The 21761-nt window shown below is 41.3% G+C and overlaps 1 protein-coding gene across 1 annotated transcript in view; it reads right to left on the reverse strand.

Moving 5' to 3' along the window:
• ANO6 (anoctamin 6) overlaps positions 1-19097 on the reverse strand; it is a gene marked incomplete at both ends in the record, with an annotated part of 66550 nt that extends 47453 nt beyond the window's left edge. Inside the window, one exon of the mRNA XM_082280794.1 lies at positions 19010-19097. Within this exon, the coding sequence (XP_082136920.1) occupies positions 19010-19097 (88 nt within the window). The remainder of the gene's footprint in view (positions 1-19009) is intronic.
• Positions 19098-21761: the final 2664 nt, after the last annotated feature.

The following is a 21761-nucleotide window of genomic DNA, read 5'->3' on the forward strand; positions in this document are numbered from 1 at the left end:
ACTTAAATATATTAAAATGATGCAACAAACAAGCCTTCTTAAATTTTTCAATTAAGGGCTGCTTTGGCTTAATTATTTATGGATTCAGGTAGAAAACTACTGTAGTGCTGACTGTCAAATGAGCCTACTTCATGATTGATTCTGTCCCACTCCTACAAACTGAGGCATACATACACGCATATATATTTTATTTCTTTCATTTTTAACAATAATGAAAACATTGTCATTCCTGCTGTCAAAAATGCAAGTTCTTAGTTTCTAGAGTTAAGAAAAATAATGACCTCTGTCACATTAAGAACATAAGACATAAGGGATCAGCTGGGTCACCGAATCCAGCACGAGCTTACAGACAACTTTGATTTTTAGCTTTGTTAGAAAGTTCTGAGAGAAAAATTTCTTTACTTGGAATAATCTGTTTCAGTCTTCAAAAGGGATCAAGAAGAATGGGCTGCATTTTTTTCCTGTAGCAGCAAATAAAATCCAGGTGGAAAAAGATGAGATACACTAATTTTAAGAACCCAAAGGGCTTTAGGACAGATTTGCAGAACATACTAAGTATATAAAGTTACAGATAAATTCTTGCTGATGTACTCAAAAGTGTCCAAGCAGATTGAGAGTTTTTATGCCTAATTATATTAAACACAGCACATGTCCCTCAGTGACCAGAATGAATCAATCAATTTCATTAATCGATACATCAATTTCTTTACTTCAGTTAATGTTTCCCTTGCTTAATAAATTATTTGAAAAGCAAAATGTTTCATAAATGACTTTTTTTTTTAAAGTATACAGCATGTTTAAGACAACTAATAAACATGTTTTCCTCTATGGTTTATTAACTCTACTTTCCAACAAGATGCATCTATATACAAGTTCAGAGTAAATAGGAATTATCTAGTAGATTAGAAAGAAATTGTTCAACAACAAATTAAAAATCAAAGTAAGTGTGCATTGAGCTATATACTTGTTGAAATTAATGTGTATCTATGGAACTAAAGAAGACATGTAGAGCCCTAAAACAGGATTTGGGAGTAACCAAAACATTCAGTTCCAGAAGTGCAAACTGAAATAATGACTTTGTAACTGCTGGCTAACAGGCATTTCCTGCCTTGCTGTCAGACACTGTGGGTAATTCCCTTGGGGTTGCCAGGGTCCAGACTGGGTATAGCCCCTGTTGTGCCCTCAGAAATGTCATTATGCAGTAGAACACGGGGGGTTTAGTCTCTTAGCTGCTTTACCAATCAACAAGAAAAGCTTATTTCTCTTAGAAAGCCTTGAAAATAAAAATTCAGGTTACTACATATTACAACCCGTAAATTAAATCAGTAATTGCAATCACTCCTCTTTGGTTAATACAGCTCTTACAGAAACTGGCTTTCAAGGTTCTTTTGAAAAAGAGAAATTTATAGACAAATGTGGCCAGTAAGCAGATCAATAAGACTTCAAACTCAAACTCATGAACACTGAAATAGTCCTGGTTCAACACTATTTGTCATTGCAGATCCTCATTTGAAAGACACAAAGGAAAGGACTGGATCCTGTTTTTTCTGTTTCAGAATTTTTTGTGACTACAAAAAAGGTAAAAGGTACACAATACCACTTGATCTAGCACAAGAGACACCGCCAGATTTTCAGGCAAAGGAAATAATTTTTCAGTATAAACCCTAAACTGTTATTCTTTTTCTTCAGGATGCTACCTTCTTTTGTATACAGGATGGGGCTGCAATGATGATGACTCCAGGTTTGACTAAGTAAAACTCGTCTCTCTAGAGTTTTAACTTATTTTTGCAAATACAGATAGCATATAGGTGGAGAGATTGAAAGGAAGAAAGATTATCTATTTGTCAAAGAATTTGCATACAGCCTTGGAGAAGTGGCCAGGGTCCCAGCTTCAGGATCTAATACACATGGCACTGAGCAAGCTGCTTGAACAAGGTTTGGCCCAGCTTTTCCCAGCACAGTTTTCAAGCTAACTGCCCAGGGTGCTACTGCCAGGGAGCTCAGCACTTCTACAGCACAGCTGGGCATTTGTCACTAAGAGAGACGATTTATAAGAGCATGTAGTGACAAGACAAGGGGGAATGGCTTCACACTGAAAGGGAATATGTTTAGAATACATATTAGAAAAAATCCTCTACTGTGAAGGTGGTGAGGCACTGGAACAGGTTCCCCAGAGAAGCTGTGGATGTCCCATCCCTGGTTGCGTTCGAGAGCAAGCTGGATGGAGCTCTGAGCAACCTGGTCCAGTGGAAGATGTCCCTGCCCATGCCAGAAGGGTTGGAACAAGATGATCTTTAAGGTTCCTTCCAACCCAAACTGTTCTATGATGATTCTATGATGAAGTATGGTGTGGTATTTGTAACAGCAAAATTGGGAAATGCTCTTATTTCTGAAAAATGTGTCCCAAAGCTTTTGTCATTGGTGAGCATTTTTAGACAACTTTGAAAGAAAAGCAGGGAGTTTATCAGCAATAAACCCAGACTGGGATTAAGACCTGACTGTACAAAAGTGGTTGAAAATGAATTATTTTCTTCTGGCCCTGCAGAAGATGCATTCTAGGGATGCCTGTCAGTGCAATCTAGATCTTCCTGTTCAGCACCTTGTGTTTGTACAACCCTTGCAGAAGCATTTTACCTTCCCCACATCTTAGTAATCACTTCAGCAGCCTGCATTCCTATGAAAAGGGCCTGGGTTCCTAAAAATGCATGTCTCCTTAAAAACAGGACTTAGGCAACATGACACTCACATCCCTGTTGGATATAGTGTTCAAATACGGTAAAAACACCATAGAAACACAGGACAAAAGGTATGAAAATGTTCTGTGCAATGCTTGGATAATTTGAGTTAAACAAGATTTGGAGCCATGCTCTTAATGAGGAAGATAAAAAGAAGTCTGGAATTCCTACCAGTTTACTGAATGAGGCAGTGGACTTAGGAGCAAAAAAAGAACAATGATTGTGTACATAAAAACTGAAACTTGCATTTAAACAAATGGCAGGAAAATGGAAGTTGTCTGGGCAATACTAATGCTGACACTGCCTAACTTCTAAGTGCTCTACTTCGCAACCTTAATGTTAACATTTCTTAGTCATAATATATTATTAGCTGCAACCAATTAGGGATTCTATGGCTCCTGCTGCTAACCGGTAAAATTTGCATTTAAATATGGAGAAAGATTACTGCTGGCTATACTGTATTATTTAATTATATAAGTCAGTTTAGAAATGAAATTATATTTGAAGCATTTGAGTGATTCCCTTGAGCAGAAATGATGTAACAATTATTACTGCAATTGGCATGAGGAAACTTTGCTTAAAGTCTAGAATTTCACCTAATCAGGAAATTTGATTAGTGGTCCATATGTAGCAGCACTCTGTGCTGCTGCAGAGTAATCTCAAAATGCACTGCAAGAAAAGTAATCATAGTAACTGTGGACACTTTTTCTCATGGATCAAATTTATTAAGTTTTAAAGGTCAGTTCAGAATAACATAATTAGTGTAAATTCAGTACCATGATGGAAAAAACCACAACCAACCAGTGTGGTTCTTTTAGCTTATTACAGTCACTGTGAATACAAATCCTGGCTTCTGCTGAAAATTCAACTCATGATGCCCAGCAACTATAGCTGGGCAAGGTCTGACAGCTTCATGCCAGACAGCCGTGGCTTTGAAGACACAGAGGTTTCTAAACCACTTTCTGGGAAAAGAGGCATTTAACAAGAAGGATGCACGTATGCACGCAGCTTTCTAGTAAGAGTAGTGTGGGCAGGCTGATAGAAAATAAGAATACACTTCCTCTGCCTGGCATTGAAAAGTCCACTCTTCAACTAAAGTTAAAAAATAAATACATAAGAAAATACCAACTCAACAAATTTATACATAAATACATTTGGAAAACATGAAGGCACTAAAAACAAACTCCAGAGAGAACACAAAAATCTTTCCCTGGACTTTGAGAACATGGAAGTGGAAGGATGTAAGATTGCAACACCCATTACAGTCCTCTAACAAGACTGTGGTGGCGGGAAAAAATAAAGTAGATTCCTCTGGAGAGAGAATGACATGGTGAAGGTTCTGGTCATTCAGTTACTGGTAAAGAGCCCCCACCTTTAAGTGACTGTGAATGCACAGATCAGGCACTGCACATTTACCAGACCAAGCCTTGAATTTAGGCAGGGTTCACAACGTTGTTAGCTTTCCAAGGTAATGCCACCATCAAGCCACGCCTCTGGCTGCAATCAGCCTCTTGCTGGGATGGGTGCTCTGTCATCTGGTTTGTAAGCCCAGCTGGTGACTTGTCCTTTCTGTGAGATGGGGAGTGAAACGCACTACTGCCTTGTGGTCATTCAGCTGCAGGGCTTAGCACGGCTAAGTTCCTGGCTTTCATCCTTGGGCAGAATGCCTGCTCCCAGTCCCCAGCTTTATGTTACAGGGGAGTCAGTGGCCAACAGCTTGCCTTCCGTGCAGGTTCTTACTGTGCCTTTTCACCAGTGAGTGAACACTAAGCCTGTTCACTAGCTTTACACAAGGTCAGTGGTCCACCTAGCCCAGCCTCCTGGCCCTGAGAGAATCCAGTGGTGCCTTGGGTCAAAACCACCATTCAGTGTTCCAAAGTGTAAGATGTGGGCACAGAGGCAGGGAAGCTCCCACAATATGATCAGACAGAAGCAGTATATATTTTTTTAGATCATCTTAAATGCTTTTGAGCCTGCAACTGCTTCTTATACTTCTTAGCTCTGGGATGAGTGAGGAGCAAGTTTTTAATCACCTCCTTTCCATGAGGTGGCACATTAGAACTATTCTCAGATATATTACACAGTACTACAAGCTCTGAGGCAGATGCCAAAGATATCTGAGAAAATGTACGAACAGTCCTGCCCATGAGACAGAGAGAGCTTTTTGATTGCTTGATGTGCAGCAATTTTAATAAAGTAGCAGGTATCTACCTTAAGATTTGCGCTTTTAAGCAACCTATATAGAAGGATTATTCCCTGGGTAGAGTCATACTTCAGATTTCAGAATGGTCACCGACCACCATTGTGAACAGGTCTTTCAGAGTAAGAACAGCAGGGCAGCTTTAGATCCAGCAAAGTGAGCACATGACAGTCTGGCATAAAGTGCCATTTCTAGATTTCTCTAGCAATTGTTGCCCCTTCATAGAAGATTAGCCATCCCAGATTGAGTAAATTCTCTCTAAGAACTTACCAGGAAAGAATACCCATGAATCTAAAAGTACAAGTTTCCTTTTGCTTGGCACAGGGAATAAAAATATGGGAAATCGGTATTTTGATAGTGTATCTCAGGAGGGAGCTAACAGAACTCAGGACTATACTCTAACGATGCTGATGAAAAATGACTAGCATTGAATCTTAGATACCATTCAGCTATAAGAAAACCAAGCAGCAAGAATAATGAGGAAAAAGCCAAACCCTTGTTTTCCTGCTATCTCACCTATACCTCAGTGTAATTCCAAGAAATCTTAAAAGAAGCCCCCAGAAGAAGAAATGAAAGCTTTGTTCTGGAAAGCACGGAAAGACATTTTTCTTTGGTGTCTATAAAGAATCCTGCTAAACTGTTTTACGATGTTATGAACATACCAGATGGCAGTAACACAGGAACAACCACAGGGTTTGCTCATTTTGTACAACATTATAGATCTCCAGGAGAGTACAACCAGTGCTGAGAGACCCAGCGATAGCCCTCTTCACAAATTCATTCTCACAGAGTTTCTAATCCATCTCTTCAAAACTGTGGAAGTGAGAAAATATAAAATATCAGTTTTCCAATGAAATAAAACCAAAACCCAACCAGCAGCCTTTAGAGAGTTGTTATTCATTTAAGCTGAGATAAGAATGCTTACGCATCTCATTATAACAGTAGGAAAAATGCAAGTGTGATGGGCTGTTAGAAGGTTAGTCATTATTCCTTGATAACAGTATGCTGAGATTTGTTCTGTTTTTGAAGAGGAGACCACAGGGGCTTTACTGCAGATTCCAATGTTTGTGTCAAAGGTAAGAAAAATGACCTTTTGAAATGTGTGGATCCAGCTCCTAGAGTGTAAGACTAGAAGGTACCAGCAAGGTCATCCAGTCTGATCCCTGAACACACACTAGAGGGTTTTACCTCCAGATTTTCATTTAGTTTAGTATCTGCAAACTGGAGGAATACAGAAACATGAAATCACTGAATGACTCCTCTATCCCTACTTGCTCCAGCTTGGCACTTTGGCTGTGCAGTCTGGACCCGAAGAGCATCCTATGCCACTTGTGAGTGACATTTCTCTTCTGCATGAGCCAGATCTGTTCATATGGACTTAAACTTGGCGTTCTGAAAACCAAGAGAATGACTGGCCCTAAAGATGACACAAGAAAAAGGCAAAAATAGTGACAGATATGGAAAAGAACTGGAAGACTCATCATGAAAGCAAACAGGATTTCTCTGATGTTTAATTTTGCATGCAAGGTGTTCCTAAGGAACATCCTAATGAGACAAATGGTTAATGGGTTTGTTCAGTGAACTGCACACAGTGAGAGATGCAGAAGCTCTTCTGATGGACACATTTGATCTTAGAGCACAGGATAAACATCTATCCCCAATGCATTTAATTAAACTCTCCTCCATTCAGAGGCAATAAAAATAAAGTCAAGGATACACCAAACCACAGCTGATAAATGGAGTATTATTATTTATGCTTTCATCATGAATAACTCTGGAAAGTAAACAACTGAGAAAAAAACCCCACACTGGAAAACACCTACTGAACAGCTACTACCCCCAGCCTCTGGGGACTAAGATTGCAACATTTGCCTACTTAAATTAATTCATGGATGCTGCTGGATCCACTAATCTCAAAAGGATCATTCTCATGTTTGTGTTCTCATGTTTGGCTTGTAATCCTTCCCTACATGGACTGGAACATAGAAAGGAGCAGCAGCCTGCTACCTCAGAAGTTTACGCTGTTGTGTGAGAACTAAAGGAGCAGGCTGCAGGTAATCCTGTAAAAATCAGTATTCCTACCACAGCCTGAGACAAGTATGTGAAATGGTGGCAGTGCAATAGCAATCAGAAACTTGAGCCCAAACTCCATAAAATATCATTGGTTTTATGTTTTCTTTCCCTGAGTAATTTCAGAGGAGTTAGTGAGATCTGATCTAAATCATCTCTGTTAAAAGACAGTATTGCTGATATTTTAAGAAGTAGAAAGGATGAAACCAAGAAGCAGCACAAGCTGTTTATTATTTTTGTGTGAACACTCTCCCTCCCCTGCCTAGGTCTCACACACGCCCAGAACCTGGCCTGATAAACATGCATATACTCTGAAGGCTGACTTGCTGTAGGACTGCGACAGAACGCCTTGGAGGGGACTGTAGACTTTGGCCTCTGGTCGAAAGTCTGATAAGCTGCTTTTATACCACTGCCAGTGTTGAAGGTCCCTGAGGGCCTTCTTGAATCAGGTGTTTTCTTCATTGCTTAAAATAATGTGATTTATTTTTGTTTGTTTGTTTTTTTGTCCCAGATCAACTAACACAAATCAGCTGTCCTTAGGCAGGAAATATAAAGAAGACAAGCCACTTCTGCTTTTGTCATGAGACAGATTTGCCAAGATCAACCTCAAGCATACTGTCAAAATTACTACTCCTTTACAGAGGGAACGAGCACACCCTGCCTTCCGTGTGTTTTACAGGAGGGCAGCCCATGCACAGCAGCTGCCCCGAGCTCCAAACACAGGTTTTTCAGCAGCCAAGCTGATCCCTTGGTGTTCCTCACCAATGCCAAGTCTCCAGGCAGCAGCTATGGAGCCTTTTCATTGGGAGCTGACATGATTAACCCAATCGTAATTGCAGATAGCTGTTTGGTCAGACTTCAGTGCCTATGGATCAATGAGCTATCTAATTAGAAATCTTGAGATATATTTATAAAATTCTACCCACTGCTATTAAATTTACATGTCTCAAAGGAGATACATTTGAATTTCTGTAATGAGATTCTCAGCATGTTTGCTTTAAAGTATTTCCTATACTCAGCTGTTATACAGTGTGTTTACAGGAGGGTCCCAAAAAGATACTTTTAATTACTTTAAGAACAGTGAAAATATTAAATTTAAAGTCAAAACCTAGAGGCGTTTTTTAACTTGTGTGTAGGTGCAAAGACTCCTGCCTGCAAGCATTCTTGGTGTTGGACCCAGAGTTTAGAAACAAACTGTACTTTTGTTTCCTAATCAGGAAATACTTTGTAGTTTTAGTAATTGAAGGACTCTTCAGATTTTACTGTGGTGACCAAGGGCAGGACCCAAGGAAATGGCTTGAACCTGTATCAGGGGAGGATTAGGCTGGGTATTATAAAAAGATTCTTCACCCAGAGGGTGTCTGGGCACTGGAATAACCTCCCCAGGGAAGTGGTCGCAGCACCAGCCTGACAGAGTCCATTTCAACAATGCTCTCAGGCTCATGGTGTGATTCTTGGGGCTGTCCTGTGCAGGGCTAAGAGCTGGACTCAATAATCCTTGTGGATCCCTTCCAAATCAGCTCGTTCTGTGACTCTGTGATAAAAGAACTTTGCTTTTCTTGCAAACTCCAATAAACTTACAAAAACATCTGGAGCTCTACTTGTCTGGACTGCATTGCCCTTGAAGCTTTTTCTCTCCTCACTTGGTCATTGGCAAAGAACAAGTCAAAAAATATAATCCAGCATTGACTCTTCTATTCTTCAGGTTATGTTTTTTTTAATTTATTACATGTTTAAGTTTTACCAAGTATTGTAGGAACTATTGCTGGGTTGTGTGTTAAGCACTACCACCAGTTTATAGATCAAATTTTTCTATAGTGCAAAATTCCTTCTTGTATTTTATAGACAGCAGAATAATTAAATGAATTTAATTATTTTTCCTAGAATAAATCAACATATACGGAGATGATGGAAGATTTAATAGAGATATTCCCTCCATTTGGGACTAATTCTGCTTTTTCTACATTATTTACAAAAATAATGCTATTCCCACTCTAGTCAAAGGGACTGCTCACAAGGGTAAAGTGTGCCTTGCTTGACCTCATCTTTGTTCACTAATGCCTATAAAAATTCCATTAGACTACTTACAGAAAAAACACACAGAAAAAGAACACCAATAATCTTACTAATATTGCACACAAACTAATAAAACTCTCTGGCACTGCTAGAGCCCTCTGGATTATCATCTCAGCCTTCTTATTATCTCTAACAGTAGTGCCAAACCTACAGCAGTGGAATTTTTTTTTTTGCAAATAACTAATGGTATAAAGATAGTATTTTTTTTTTCCTGCTAGATAAATTACCAATGAACATATTGTAATTTTTACTATATATTAAAAGTATGCATGAAAATGCCACAGATGAATTATTTCAATTCACTGCACCCATAGCTATATTATGTTAGTCCCTTCTGTGGTTTATTTTCCTGATTAACTCAGCTGGAAGTATCTTTATGCCACTGCTTAATGAGTTCCTGACCAGATAGGCGAATAGACTCAGAGAATCACAGAATCATAGAATGGCCTGGGTTGGAAGGTACCTTAAAGATCATCTAGTTCCCAACCCCCCTGCCATGGACAGGGACATCTTCCACTAGACAGGTTGCTCAAAGTTCCATCCAGCCTGATCTTGTACACTCCCAGGGATGTGGCATCCACAGCCCCTCTGGGGAACTTGTTCCAGTGCCTGACCACCCTCACAGTAAACAATTGCTTCTTAACAGCTGCACTGGCCAGCCCTCCCTTTGTGAATACTGTCAAGAGTTCATCCTCTTCCACTTTTAATTACTTTCTTTCTTAGACTGTACACAGAACTCGACATGTTTTGCCTTCACTTCCATTTCCTTACACTTCTCATTTCTTCAACACTTCTTATTTTATGAGAGCCTTCAGTGAAGACCCAGGTTTGTGCTACATGAGTCTCTCCACCGATCTAAGCTCAAGTCTGGTGCTTATCTCAGGCTTTCTCGCATGACAGTAACAGACCACAGCTTCTTCACAGCCTGTTTGGTCATGGCTCTTAACTCCTCCACTGTGTTAGCATACCCTTGGATTACTAATACCAGTTCCCAGCATCTTTAGCAGGGTTGCTATACCACCAGTATTTTATAATCACTTCTCATACTTTCCAGCCTGATCTGCAATCCAGATGACATTTTTTAGTTACTATTCCTCCCACAAAGGAAGGAATCCATGATATTTCACCCACTGAAAAGTCACTAATCTCATCCCCTTCTCTTGACACAAGCCCATTACCATCATCACACCACCACGAGGTGCAGGGCATCTCAGCACAAGCTCTTCTTGCTCCCACTCTTCCTAGACAGTGAAGATTCCTTATCTGACTGTAAATTCCCAAAATAGTAATGGTTGAGGGACAGGTCACAGGTCTCTGCTGCAACCGTGGAAAAAGAACTAAGATCTTTCAGTCTGAAGAGAAGGCTCTGGGGAAACTTTATTGTGTCATTTTGGTACTAACTGGGGGCCTATAAGAAAGATGGGGACAGGTTTTTTAGTAGCTCCTTTAGAGAGGGGTGATGGTTTTAGGCTAAAGACAGTAGACTCAGGCTACATAAAAAGAACAAGTTTTTAAAAATGAGGTTGGTGACACACTGGAACAGGTTGCCCAGAGAGGTGGTCGATGCTCCATCTGTAGAAACATTAAACGTCAGACTGGATGGGGCCCTGAGCAACCTGTTCTAGTTGAAAATGGGGCTCATGACAGGGGGCTTGGACTAGATGAGCTTTAAAGGTCCTTCCAACCTAAACCATTCTGTGATTCTGTGATCTTCCTCCACCCATGCTAGAAGCCTACAGGACAGACACACAGCATGGGCACTCAAGTTTTCCAGTGTTTAGCCTGCTGCATCAGCTGGTCTCAAACAGCACTGAACACAAAAGAGGTAGTAGCTGTTTCCTGCAGCAGAACACTGCTGTGCAGCTCATTCTGATTACTGTACTGTAAGCAGTCTCCTATGCAAATATTTAATGTCCCATGATAAATCATATCTAAAAAATGCTGGAGAACCTGACTAACCAGATTAATGGGGCCAGAGGAAATCCATCTACAAAAAAATGAAAGGAAGGGAAACAGTAAAAGCAAAGCAAAATCTGCTGTTGGTGGCAGTTCTTACAAAACTTTAATTTTCAGTTGTGTCTAAATAATATTGATGAATAGTGGTTTAGATGGAAATTATTTAACGTAAAAACTAAACTGAAGGACCTTTATACAGTATTTTGAAACTAAGCTGCTGTTTCCACCACATGAGTCACAAAAACAATTAAAAGAATGTTTATGGTCCAGCAGATGTAACTACACTTCTTAAAGTTCAGTTTGCATTTTAATATATTTTATTAATTTTCCAATTTGAATCTGTCTCTCATTAAGGATGCTTCAGGAGCTCACTTCTCAAGTCCATGCAGGGAACTATCCCTATGTCTACTGCTGTTATCAAATGCTTGAGAATGGGGTAGGTAAGAAGAGAATAATTCCATTGAATCAAGCAAAAATAAATTTCAGATGTCTGTATACTCCCTTGGGATGCAATCAAGACACTTCTGTCACAAAGCCTTCAGAGACGTAGGATGCGTGAGTAAATTGTGAGGGGTGGAAAAGACAAAAGATCTATGCTCAGATATTTGCATTCTTGGACTGACTACCAAACACAGTCTATTTGGTGACAGTGTGTATGACTGCCAGCTTTCATTTACCACAGACACCAGCAATAAGAAGACAAAGTGTACAGTGTCCTTCTCTGCAGCTTTGCATTCCTACCACACTGACACTGAGACTCCCCAGTGAAAGATAAGGCCAGAATGCCAAGAAGACTTAGGCTGCTGCTGTGAGGTTGTTGTGGGTGGGAATATTCTTTTGGTAGCCAAACCAATTTGTACTGCCTCACATGTTTGAGACGTTACAGCCTCCAGTTTTCATTTCAACTTCCAGATCCATCAGACTTGAACCATAACACCAGATGGTAGCAGTGTCCGAGTGGTCTCTTCTCACAGCCAGTGCAGCAGATGAACACACCCTCTTCAGAGGTAAGACTGTTCCACTTATATTCACACTCAGCCTGAGTTTGAATTGAAAACCTCTAAAAATTGCAAGTGATATTAGGCCCATCCCCTAGTGAATAATTCTTAAATTTCATATTAAAAATATATATCAAATATCAGTTTAATAATATATATTCTGTACAGCAATATTTCAGACTGTTAGAAAGAACCATGGCAAAGATATGAACTGTAGCACTACTGACAGTCCACTAAAAACAATCTGATTTTTTCTATTCATCAGGATACAGAGCTCAGCACTTGCATAATATTTTTCTCCTCACCTTTGTTTCTTCAATATAAGAACAGCACACAAACCAACCCATGGCACCTACGTCAGTGCTGTCCTCCTTGATATTCACACTCTGTTAAGTGTATAATTTTGTTAAACACGTAACTACAACAGTTCCATATGCTAAAGGCCTGAAGCACCTTTTCTATAGGTTTTCTCATGTCAAGCACATGATATTTAGTTTTATTATTTGTGCATTATGTAAAAAGCACAGCAATCAGTAACCCCTTTTCTTGGCTACCCCAGTTAATCCCAAACTTAGGCTAATGCTACTTTATTTGACTTTTTAAGGGGGTACCAGACTTTTTAATTCATGCCATGTAAAACAAAAGCACACTTCTGTTTGTTTCTTTCTTTTTAATCACAGCAGAAACCACCCATTTTAGTATCGGATTCCGCTTGGGGTTTGCCACATGCCTAGTGGCAAACTAGACTTCAAGTGCACAGCATGCAACCCATCATTTCCTAGGAATTGGCAGGTATGAGGAACACTAGGATGAGGTGATTTGAATGACAACAACTTTATTGAATGACATAAATGATGATAACTTTATGGACAACACTAAGCTGGGAGGAGTGGCTGACACCCCAGAGTGCTGTGCAGCCCTGCAGAAGGATCTCGACAGGTTGGACAGATGGACAAAGAAGAACTGTCTGAAATTCAGTAAAGGCAAATGCAAGGTCCTGCACATGGGGAAGAATAACCCCTGCACCAGCAGAGGCTCAGGGCTGACCTGCTGGGAAGCAGCTCTGTGGAGAAGGACCTGGGGGTCCTGGTGGACAGCAAGCTGTCCATGAGCCAGCAGTGTGACTTTGTGTCCAAGGAGGCCAATGGTGTCTTGGAGTGCAATTAGTAAGAACATTGCCAAGAGGTCAAGGGAGGTGGTCCTGCCCCTCAGCCCTGGTGAGGCCACATCTGGAATGCTGTGCCCAGTTCTGGGCTCCTGAGCACAAGAGACACATGGAGCTCCGGAGTGGGTCCCACAGAAGGTGACAAAGACGATCAGGGGAATGGACCATCTCTCCTACAAAGACAGATTGAGGGACCTGGGCCTGCTCAGCCTCAAGAAGAGATGACTGAAAAAGGACCTCACCAGTGTCTACGAGTATCTGAAGGGAAGGTGTCAGAAGGAGGGAGCCAGGCTCTTCTTGGTGGTTCCAAGCAATGGGACAAGAGGCAATGGGCAGAAACTGATGCACAGGGAGTTCCACTGAATATGAGGAAGAACTTCTTTACTGTGCAGGTGACCATGCACTGAAACAGATTACTCTGACAGGTTGTGGAGTTTCCCTAACTGGAAATATTCAAGAACTGTCTGGGTGCAGTCCTGTGCAACGTGTTCTAGGATGACACTACTTGAGCAGGGAGGTTGGATCAATGGCTAACTGTAGTCCCTTCCAATCTTACCCATTCTATGATTTTGAGAATTTCCCAGGTATATAGTAACAGATCTTATTAATAATGCTTCTCTAATTACTCTTGAAAGGTCCTTCTGTGTGGAAACGCAACATCTGTTATAGCATGTGTACATCTTCCACATCTCTGGTCTCTTCAAAAATTCAAGCTCTCTATCTGCACTTTGATATACTGCATAAAGCAGAAATCAACTGATATTAGGACAGCTTTTTGTGAGCTTTTGATTGCATTACTTTCAGTAACTGTAACACTACAGACCCGTTGGAGTTCTATACCAAGTAACAAAACTCTGACTTTTTCCTACATATTGATTTTAATGAGTTTTCTTTTTTACAAATGATAATGCTTGAAAAGTCATTTTAAAAAATCTTAAGTTGTTGAGTATAAAAGTGTAGAGTATTTTTCCTCTTAAAGGAACTTCTGGCTTGTTTAAATAGAGTAAAAATTTCAGGGAGTGACTTGTGATAAATATCCACCATAAAATTTATTACTTAATAATCAGGAAAAGAAACAAAACTATTACTATTAAAGTTGTGCAAATGGCACAAGCTGATACAGTGGCAGATAAGTCCTCCTACAGTTTGCAGACTTACCTGTAAAATTCACTCATATGTTCAGTACAGCTAAATTCAAAACACAGGAACAAAGTATACTTTCACTTTGATAGGAAGTTTCAAAACAGGAAGTTTTTCATGGAGAACTGGGAATTCGGGTATGGTAAAAACCTTTAAAAATAGATTAAAATCAGGTACATTTGTGAGGGTTGTAAGTTTCCCAAATTCTTGCCTGATTCTCTGCTCTCCTCCAGAATTTATGAATTATAAATAGCTGCAAACTGGTAATTATATTGTAATTAAATATTTATATCCTTACCCTTTGGTTTTTAGGAGTTTTGCAGAAAAATCATTAAATTAGCATTAAAAAGTGAGTGGTACCAGCAGTGTACTTTCAAATGGAACCATACTTCATTGATGTCACTGTGTGGCTTGGATTGTGCACTCATCTGTGGCCAGGATTCTGCGAAAGGGAAGTGGCAGAAATTCAGGAGGTAAAATTACTGAAGTATGAAGAGACGAAGAAATGTAGCTAAACCATCAGTGTAACAGATATAAGAGAAAGGACATGAAGGCATGAGAAGTAGCTTAGATATTGACCAGTGTAACAGACCAGTGTTTTCTGGACCTGTGCAAGTCCCAGCTCACCAGGAAGAGTCTCTCACTGCCCCAACAGTAACTCAGAATAAATGAGACCCTGCATCTGCATTCCTGCTTGCTCCTGCAGCAACATACACACACGAGCTGTACCTGCACGAGAACGGTGTCACAAACAGAACACAGGCAGAAGAAATTCTTGATTCTCAGCTCATCAGACAGCTCATTGCCATTTTCAGGAGAGTGGGAAATCACAACGTGCCCCAATCATTTTTAGGCTGATTGCAAGTCTGAGAAGCTAAAGAGAAGAAATCCAGGTGCAAAAAGAGAAGACTGGGGCAGTTTTACTCACTACTGTAGGTAGACTGAAAAGGAAGAAAGTGTCCTTTCAGAAACAGAACTACTTTTTTTAAAAAAATCTGCTTATAAAGACTTGCATGTTAAAAAATTATGAGATCTGGCCCCTGCACTTACTGCGCCTTTCCAGAGGTGGGGATCGTATTTCATAAATTGCAGGACAAAGCCACACTTCTCAAAAAAAGAATTCAACTGTTCAGGCTTTCCATTGCCATTAGAAGACTTTTGTAGAGAATTCCCCATTTCATAGCATCATGAAGGCAAACTGGAAAAATTTGGAGGACACTGTTGGTATGGTATATTTTCATATTGGAGTACAGTATATGATATCAGTAATATTTGTAGGGTGATACAAGAAGCATCAAGTTATCAAAGCTATTGAATAGGAAAAAATAAAAGCTCTAGGCAGGCAGCATGACTAAATGCAGTACATTCCATGAGGAAACAAGCAGAGAACAGAACAGTGAGCAAAAGTAATGAGGTGAAGAATAGCTATGGCTAGTCTACACAATTTGGATTACAACATTACCCCTTAGGGCAGAGTTCCAGTTGTACAGTGGGCTGAACAACACTGGTTGTTTTAGGCTGTGACTCCACAATTAATGTTGCTTGAATAAACCAGTACTGTTGTACATTTTATTGTAGTTGCTAAAAATGTGTCCTGAACAACAGCATGAAAGTCTTTCCAGAAAGAAGAGCTGGAATTCTCCCTGAATCCTCCTCAGCATATCTACATTGCGTGAGAAGAGAAAGTCTGACATATGAACATCCTTTTCTTGGTCATCTATAAAGCATGGTCTGGTCATTATTGCAGCAGTGTCAAAAGGTGGGAAGGTGTACACTCAAGGCTCAAAGAACAACTAGGATATACTAGGACATTTGAGTAAAACCAAGACCACAAAGAGTAAGCAAGTTGCTAACATACTCCTATGAAGACAAAAGTATTTCTTGTGGGATATTTAGTCAGGATGGATGCCTCTGGATATTGTCTGCATAAGTTAATTTTTCTGGAAAGCAAATATTCTGTAAATCCTCAAACACAAGCAAACCAATTTCAATATGGTGTTATGTTTGCACCAGGAAAAGAAAAACTTCATGATTTATGGAAAAAAAAGGATGCCACTGATGTAACAATCCTCTTGAAAACAGCCTGACTCCAAATGAAAAAGTTTCTCATCTTGTCTAAGTATCAGAAAGAAAACATTTCAACTTATCAAGAAGTCTAACCTTAGGACAAAGCTTTCTTCCCCAAACACAACTCTGACCTGAACAATTCATTTCAAAGCTCTGTAGAACAGGCAAAGCAGCTCTGGTACCTCCCGGAGGACTAGGACTTTTGAGTACAGCTCTTTCTCTGGACGCCTGCCTAATAATGCTTCTGACATGAGTGGTTTGCTAGTCATCAGCGTGGATAACCAAAACCAACTGTGTGCCAGAATGAGACAGATCCCTCCCTTTATGTGCCATGACTATAACTTCAATATTCCATAATAATGCTTTTCTGATGAGCTACAAACACTTTGGATTGATCCTGAATAGAACTGGAAAGAGTTCAGAAATCCTGCTTACTTCCTGAACCAGGGATGATGTCCTTGTGAAAAATGCAGATGCAAGTGGTACAAAAAAACTGGAGGTAAATGGATGATTTACAAGTTTGTCAGACTTGTAAATTATACCTGTAATTATAGCTAACATAAAAACCTTAAGACAGTTACACATGCATTTCGCAAGAGTAGCAAATATGACAAAGCCAGGTGCTGCGTAACCGGCTTTGCATAACAACTCATGAAATCATCACTGCACAATTTTTAGGCAATTTTGCCACATAGGATGAGTTGTTCCAAACTGCTGTATCCAGTCTATGAAGCTCATGACTTGCTGGCTCTGAAAGCTGAACTATCCCCAAGCTGGATAAAGAGTTATGAGTAGGAAACAATTCAGTTTTTCTCTGGGGTGAAGAATGGAAAAGACAGCTGTTGATTAACACTGCAGTGCTGATCCACCCTTTAAATTCAGGGAGTGGAGTCAAACAATACCTTTGCCTCACTTCATATGGAAAATTGAATTTGTCTTTGGACTATTACTGTAAGTCAAGGGATACTCCCATCTGAAACAAAGGCTAATAATGTTGGAGGAAAGACATTCCCTGCTTTCCACAGACATGGGGCGAGGCTCAAACTTTATACACTTTTGGAGTGAGCTAACTGAATAAATGTGGCAGGCTGTATTTACCATTATTAAGGATTAGTATTTGGAGGCAATTAGAGTATTAGAGAAAGTTAATGCCACTAGAATTTTTTACAAATGCAGAAATTAAGATTCAACACTAAAAAACAATCAAAATTATGTGCTTTTCAGTTAACACATTCACAACCTTTTGAACAATAATGAGCAGAAACCTTTTTTATTTATAAAATTTATATATACAGATCCAGCTTCTATTTGCTTGTCTAACTGATTTTTGCCTGCATTACTTATTCGTTAGATTTATTTTAACAAGTTAACTAGAAATAAAAGACTTTAGAATATCTTGGCTACTACAGCTGAAAAACAGCTTCTGAACAGAAGTAAATCTGTGTCTCCTCAATGAAATGAACAGATCCCTTCAGTCTGAACCAGCTGAGAAACAACCCTTTTCAGGCTGTTTTCTGGAAATACTTTAATAGAATTCATTCCCACAGTAAATACAACGTCATTGTCCTGGGCTACTGGCATTGGAACAAGACTAACACTTTGAATTTAAAATTCTTTGTCCATGTTACTGTCTGCTTTTCTGGCAGACACAACAGGCCTTTTTCCCCCCACCCCAGCAAGATTACTATCTTTCTTTGCTTTGCCAATTTTCCCCTTACATTTTACTTTGTTTTGTTGGCTTGTTCATTCTGGCGGGGAGGGAGTCGTGTTACTGAAAGAGGGTAGGTTTAGATTAAATATTAGGAAAAAATTATTTACTGTGAGGATGGAAGAGGCTGCCCAGAGAAGTTGTGGGTGCTTCATCCCTGGTTGTGTTTAAGGCCAGGTTGGATGGAGCTATGAGCAACCTGGTCTGCTCGAAGGTGTTCCTTCCCGTGCCAGGTGTGCTGGAACTGGATGATCTTCAAGGTCCTTCCATCCCAAGCCGTTCTGTGATTACTCTCCGGTTCAGCTCGGCTGTCAAGCTAAGGCACGCCAGTCAGGCAGCATGAGGAGAGAAGGGATGCTGGGAGCGCCGGGGCGTGCGGAGGCGATCGCATGTTTGCATTTTCCTGAGGACCAAGGCAGCGGGCACGGGTTGTGCCTGTGCTGGGAGATCACTGCGACACCGAAGGTCTCCAGCGTCGCACTTACTGCAAAGTGCTGCTTCTGCCCCCTCTCACGCGTTTCCTTCCCGTCAGGGGGAAAGGAACAGGCAAAGTTTTCGCTGCTTCTCTCCCACTGCGCCTAGCCGATGCTACGGCAGCAGGACCATCGCCACGGCGCTCCATGAGGCAGCCACACCTGGCACACACCCGCCAGCACGGACAGAGACATCCCGTATTTTCCACGGGAAAACCATCGGTAGTTTTAGCGGAAGGAGGTGAGCGGCGGTGCGGGCTCCCTGTCTGCCTGTCGCTCCCGGTCCCGGCCGGCCACAGCCCGGGCGCGGCACCGGCCCCACCAGGGGCTTCCCCTGGCTGCAGCCCCCGCCGAGCCACAGCCGCCCCGGGGTGAGCCCGCTGTCCGGGCGGGACCCTCTCCGCGCCAGCCACCTACTCACCGATCTCTCCATCATCATTATCATCATCTTCCTCCTCCTCCTCCTCCCCCTCCAGATCCAGCAGCACATCTTGGTTCTCCACATTCATCTTGCCGAAGTTGCGCTGCCCCGCGCCCGCTCCCCTGCCGCCGGGGAGCGAGCCCGCCCCGCGCCCTGCCAGCCCCGGGGGCGGAGCGGCGGCGGGGGGCGGGCGGCGGGCGGCCACCGACACCTTCCCGGCAGGAGGGGCCGCCCCCGCCCCGCCGGGCACGGCCCTGCCCCGCGCCCGCCCCAGCCGCGGCACCGCGGGCGACGGGAGCGCCTTGCTCCTTGAAGCGCTGGGTCTTTGAAAAATGTGTCAAAATATGCGCCCAAGCATTGAAGGACTCACCATCGTTTAGCACTGCTGAAAATGTGAAGCCCACATACACAAAAAAGCTCCAAAGCAACAAGTAATGGTAGAATTATTTGGAAAAGGTAGTGGAAATTGAAGGAGGAATGCTCAAGGACTGAATAAAAAAGCCGATCGCTAGAGCTCTAGTAATGTATTCAACTCGTTGTTGGCTATTTCACAGGAAAGAGGTTGTCCTCATCTCCATCTTCGCCTCCAGACACAACCTAGGAGAATTTTGCAGCACAGAGAATGCAGAATTGTCACTATGCAGGAATGCTGCGGGGGCAGAAGTGCTCATAAAAAGGGATTTGAGTGCTCAGCAATATATTCATCTGCTCACGTGTGTTGGTTCCAGGGGCAAGTAAATGGTTCCTAAAACTGCAAGATGTGTGGATGAGTGCCCAGACAGGAACTGGACTGAGGTTGTACAGTGGGAAGAAATGGAAGTAAGACTGTAAAAATGGATTGAAGAAATGGGGGAGCAATATGGGGGAGCAAAATGGGGGAAAGAGAAAGATAAGAAGAACAAGATAACATATGAATTTTTTTTCCTGTAGAAAGCAGTAAAAACCCTATAAGCAATCTCACTCTCTAGCCTATTGTTGATACCAAAATGACTCACAGGACCCAGGACGTTTAAAGCGTACAAACAAGAAACTGGAAGAAAAGCCATTTGTCAGATAAGCTTGTTGCTTCCTAACATGGTTATCTGTTGTCAGTCAGCTGTGGGTTAGAGTCACAGCAGGGCTGGGCATTACAGCAAATCTAAGTGCAAGCACTTGCAGCAAAAAAATGAGTTGAGAAATTTAATAGCGGAGTTTTGAAAGAGCTCTGCTTGTCAAAGGCCTTCTCTCATAGGTTGCTTAAAGACAGAAGTGGTCTGCAAAGGCATGAGTGAAACCATCAGAACAGAAGCTCCTGCTCTGCTGTGTTGATAACACCTCACTAGTATTATCATTATCTGCACCATCTGACACTGTGCATTTTTCTCACTCAGATTAAGAAAGACTCACAGAGCAGAACCGGAGAAAAAAGGCAATATGATGGGAGGATACCCAATGGGGGGTAATGATGCATAGCAAGATGTGTTCTTTTTTGTCCTAAGTTAGAAAGCTGGTGTGCTGCCCTGTGACACATCCAATCTGCCTCTGACCATCTAAGAATGTGCCTTCCTTACTGCTGTGACCCCTTGTCAGGTTTCACACTCCATGAGGTTACAGGGAGAGAGTGAGTTAGTCGCTCCTAGCCAGGAGTGTTCACTCCAAGATGACTCATTTGCAGACACGTCATGGTTTTGATGTACCTGGCACACAGCTGCAGTAACATCTTTACGTACCTGTACTGTGTAATATTCATCTGCCCCCTTTCCTTGCAGGTCCTCCCCAAAATGTGGTCCTGGCTGGTGAGATCTTTTTTCATAAATAATGGGAAGAGGGCAGGGATTGTTACAGACAAGGTACAGATTGGCTTAGGATGGTGACATGAGATTTGTGCACTCAGATACTCTCCAGGGACATCATTGTTACCTTGGTTACATACTTCCCATTTTCACATTTAATGAATGAAAATAAAATCCAAAAACATCAAAGTTAAAAAAAGAAGAGCACTGCAAAACCAGGCTTTAACAAAATGTTGGGTTTCTTTAACTTGATGCTAGTAAAAATACAGGTAGAGGTTCTACCTCCTGCTCCCAGCATAAAGATTTCTCCCAGCATTTATGGAACACGAAGATTTTGTAGGCTTCATTCAGCCTTCAAAACCTGAATGTTCGATTTCACAGATTACAGAGCTGAGATTTGCAGATACCTTAAAAACCGAGGGGAATATTGGGTGTAAAATTCACAGGAAATCCATGTATGTTGGAAAATGCATAGCTATTTTTTTTTTAACTTTGTACCAGATGCAAATATTTCCATGTGTACTTTTGGTAAAGCACCAAAGCTTTAGAAGCTCAGTTTTGTTACTCCTGAAAAACAGATTAAGGAAAAAAAAGTAAATGAAGAGTAAAATGCAACAGCACCACCCTGCTGCCATCTCTTTGTCAGATGGATAATAGCAAAAGATCCACTTAAAGAACTGCAGCTGGCTAAACTCTAGCCAAGTTTTTCAAAAGTCATCTGAAATGAAAAAGTTAGGCTAACTAATCCTCACCCCAGCTCAAGCATGACTGTATTCAATTTTATTGAAGAAATAAAACTCTTTTAATGTTCCTGGTAGTGCGAAACAGAGACAGTCCATGGAGCCAGTGGAAAAATTGCTTGCACGGGTAAGGGTTTCATAGCAACTGTAACCATATAGGTCAGGAAGAGGGTAAAAGAGATTGTTTAGCCCAGTGGTGACAAAATTCTGGCGCAGGCACCAAGTCTTTAAATGGCATGG

The sequence above is a fragment of the Coloeus monedula genome (genome assembly GCF_965178545.1).
Source record: "Coloeus monedula genome assembly, chromosome: 4".
Classification (NCBI taxonomy): domain Eukaryota; kingdom Metazoa; phylum Chordata; class Aves; order Passeriformes; family Corvidae; genus Coloeus; species Coloeus monedula.